The sequence below is a fragment of the Platalea leucorodia genome (assembly GCF_965183815.1).
Source record: "Platalea leucorodia genome assembly, chromosome: 25".
In the NCBI taxonomy this organism is placed as follows: domain Eukaryota; kingdom Metazoa; phylum Chordata; class Aves; order Pelecaniformes; family Threskiornithidae; genus Platalea; species Platalea leucorodia.
In genome coordinates this window covers 863,393-867,457 of record NC_138847.1, presented here as the reverse complement: position 1 = coordinate 867,457, position 4,065 = coordinate 863,393, and the positions used below count along the sequence as shown (strand labels likewise).

General features: G+C 47.4%; 1 protein-coding gene across 1 annotated transcript; it reads left to right on the top strand.

Moving 5' to 3' along the window:
* Window positions 1-2,851: 2,851 nt before the first annotated feature.
* Window positions 2,852-3,799, top strand: LOC309600819 (olfactory receptor 6E1-like; the record flags this gene model as incomplete). Its single annotated transcript, XM_082333431.1, has 1 exon — window positions 2,852-3,799. The coding sequence occupies one exon, from the start codon at window positions 2,852-2,854 to the stop codon at window positions 3,797-3,799; it is 948 nt and encodes a 315-aa protein (XP_082189557.1).
* Window positions 3,800-4,065: the final 266 nt, after the last annotated feature.

Sequence of the window (4,065 nt, the reverse complement as noted above, 5' to 3'; positions counted from 1 at the left end):
TTTTTTTTTCTCCAGAGGGGCTGGCCCTATCAGACTAGCTTTCACAGTTCTCCTCTGCTAGACATCCCAGAGAACAGGAGGGATGGGATTCATCTACTCAGATTTAGACATGTCCAGTGGAAGGGCTTGATTCAGCTGCCCCCTTCTCACGGTCAATATGAAGATGTCCTGAGGAATCGCAGACACACAGGACCCCCACCCCTCAGCTTGTCTGGGTAACGGAAGAGAAAACAGCATGTTTAGAGTAAGTTTTCTGCCAGTCCTGGGCAGGTGTGGCATTTCAACAGCTCCCACTTGCAGGATCACAACTGTGGTTACTTTAAAGCAAGAAGAAAGCCAGGGAAGTTTTTTACACTCTTCAACACCAGACCTGTATTTCCTTAAGACACAAATTCTCTTTTCCCGCTTCTCATTCACCAAACAGTTCCCAGATTCTGCACTTCTAAAGATATACCTGGTACACAAAATATGTACTTGTCAGTTGTCCACACTTGACACAACCACAACCTGTTTAATCCTGGTGGGTCACAACTGGTAGGAGCTCTGGATGCAGGCCACAGTCTTTCTGAGGGCATTTCCAAGAGCCCCCTTGACTTGCCTGTTCCGCAGGCTGTAGAGGAGTGGATTGGCCATGGGCGTGAGGATGGTTGTCGTGGTTTAACCCCAGCCAGCAACTAACCACCACACAGCCGCTCGCTCACTCCCCCCCGGTGGGATGGGGGAGAGAATCGGAAGAGTAAAAGTGAGAAAACTCATGGGTTGAGATAAAGACAGTTTAATAGGTAAAGCAAAAGCCACACGCACAAGCAAAGCAAAGCAAGGAATTCATTCACTACTTCCCAGTGGCAGGCAGGTGTTCAGCCATCTCCAGGAAAGCAGGGCTCCATCACGCGTAACGGTTACTTGGGAAGACAAACGCCATCACTCCGAATGTCCCCCCCTTCCTTCTTCTTCCCCCAGCTTATATACTGAGCATGATGTCATATGGTATGGAATAGCCCTTTGGCCAGTCTGGGTCAGCTGTCCTAGCTATGCTCCCTCCCAGCTTCTTGTGCACCTGGCAGAGCACAAGAAGCTAAAAAGTCCTTGACTAGTGTAAACTCTACTCAGCAAGAACCAAAACATCAGTGTCTTATCAACATTATTCTCATCCTAAATCCAAAACACAGCACTCTACCAGCTACTAAGAAGAAAATTAACTCTATCCCAGCTGAAACCAGGACAATGGTGTAGAAAAAGGATAGCACTGTATTGAGCTGCCTCAGTGAGGCTGTTCTGGGCATCATATAGGCAATGACGAGGGTACCATAGAAAACAGTGACCACGCTGAGGTGAGAGGAGCAGGTGGAGAAGGCCTTCTGCCTCCCCGTGGTGGCTGGGATCCTCAGGATCGCAGCTATGATGCAGATATAGGATACCAAGGTGAACACAAATGGGAAGACCACATCCAGAAAGCAGATGATGAAAGTAACCAGTCTAAGCACGGTGGTGTCACTGCAGGCGAGCTCCAGCAGTGGGGCAAAATCACAGAAGAAGTGATCAATTGCATTGGGACCACAGAAGTGTAAGTTGGAAAGTAGCCCGGTGACTCTGGTAGACATTAGTAATCCTGCTAGCCAAGACCCAGCCGCCAGCTGGAAACAGAGCTTCTGCTGCATGAGGCTGGCATAGAGCAGGGGGTGGCATATGGCCAAGTATCGATCCTAGGACATGGTGGCCAGCAGATGACACTAGGTACCTGCACAACAGGCAAAAAAAAAGAATTGTGTCATGCAGCCTTGAGCAGAAATGGTTCTGTCCCTGGTTAGGAAGCTGGCCAGCAGCCTGGGCAGGATAGTGGAAGTATAGCAGATTGCCATGCTGGAGAAATTAGGCATCTGCTCTGAGGCCCACGAAAGAAGGAGGAGGAAACCTAAGAAAAGGGAAGGGAATGTTGACAAAGGTAACAAGATGAATTTCACCAAGCACGATATTGGTTACCCTTGCCACACCTTCAACTGACTGGGTACCAAAATGGATCCTCACAACCATACCAGAGCAAGAATATTTTTCTTGAAGGCCTTTTCAGTCCTTCACGAGTTGAAAACCCTCCTTTTCACACTGCTGCTGGTGATTTATCTGCTCGCTGTCATGGGGAATGCAGTCACCGTTGCCATCCTTTGGCTCCACCACTAGTGCCACACCCCCAGGCATCCCTTGCGCAGCACCGTGTACTTCTTGGATATTTGGTTCACTCTGGTCATTTCCCCTGACATGTTTGTCAGTCTCATGCTGGAGATTAAGATATCTCTGTGGCAGGAAGGTGTGGAAGGAAGCAGGAGATTACAAAAGAGATACTGGATATTACTTATTTTGAAAACAAGAGACTCTCAGGGATTCCTAGTGCAAAAAGACGAGTACCTCTGAAAAGTAGAAAGAATAGCTTTCAACATACACATTTGATTTGATCTGATGGTTTAGCATTTGTGCAATAGAAGAGATGAGTTTGGCACATAGGTGTGACAGATGTTTGCAATAGGTCTGAGTGACTGTGGAATTTGCCAGGAATGGGGTGAAATAGCTCGCAGCCTCTTTAAAATCTTCTGTTCTGGAGAAAGAATCCTTTAGGAGTGTTTGAGAAAGGTAGAAAAACGACAACAAATTCTCTGAGGACTCGAACTGAAATGTAAACCAGAAAAATCAGGGGGTGAGAAAGGCTTGAAGGTCTCTCTCTCTCTCTGTGCTATCTAGGAGGAAGACTGCAAGAAAGGAAAGAAGCAGAGAAGGAAGGATTCCTTTCATCCAGACGGTGAAATAATCACACTTGGGTTTTGCCATCTTCCTGTCTCGGCAGGATGAACTGAAATTCAGCATGGCAGCAGAAAATGAAACTGCAGTTACTGAGTTCATCCTAGAGGGTTTCTCAGGGCTTGATCAAAGCCTGCAGCTATTTCTCTCTCTGCTCCTTCTGCTCATATACCTGACAACAGTGATGGGGAACGCAACCATCATTTTCCTCGTGTGTGTAGATCACCGCCTGCAAACCCCCATGTACTTTTTCATCAGCAGTCTGGCCTTCCTGGAAATCTGGTTCACATCCTCCACAAGCATCAGATTTTTTGTGATCCTGGGTTCTGGAAGGAGAACGATCTCACTAAGCAGCTGCTTTGCCCAGTCCTGTTTCTATTTTGCCCTGGGCTGTACAGAGTTGGTTCTACTTGTTGTCATGTCCTTTGACCGCTACATTGCCATCTGCCAGCCTTTGCGTTATGCTGCCATCATGAAGCCTCAGCTCTGCATCCACCTGGTTGTTGCTGCTTGGGTCATAGGCATCACAGTCTTGAGTTACCATCTGGTCCTCCTCTACAAGCTGACTTTCTGTGGCTCGAACAAGATCCACCATTTTTTTTGTGACAACTCCCTATTGTTCACATTGTCCTGCTCTGACCCCAGCCTGCTTTGGAAAACAGACTCTGTTTTCTTATCGTTTATCCTACTGGGTTCCTTATGTTTAACTCTGGCATTTTACATGGACATCCTTTTCTGTATTCTGCACCTGCCAGCAGCCGCTGGGAGGAAAAAAGCTTTTACTACATGCTCTTCCCATCTCACCACCTTGGCCATTGCATATGGGAGCTGCATTGCTCTCTATGTGCGTCCTTCCAGAGATGTTTCCCTTGAGACAAACAGAATTGTGGCTTTGCTGAACACTGTCCTGTACCCACTCTTAAATCCATTCATCTACAGTCTTAGAAACAAGACTGTGCTACTGGCCCTGAACAAAGCCATTGCCCGTGCAACAGCACAGCTTTTCCCCTAATCCTGATGCATTTCTGGACAGCAATTCCAATGAGCTGCTATGTTAAATATGCTAAATAATACCAGTGCATAGGTATGTAACCTGCAAATACAGCTGCCTCAGGAGATGCATGTTCTTGTTGGGTTGTGTTAGGTTAAGTGAGAAGAAGCTCATGTGCACACACAAAGAAGGCACTACCGATGGCAGGAGGAGTAACTCAGTTAACACCCTGCCCCAGCTGCTCCCAGAGCCATCACAGGAGAGCCACCAGCTCATCAAGAGCCCAT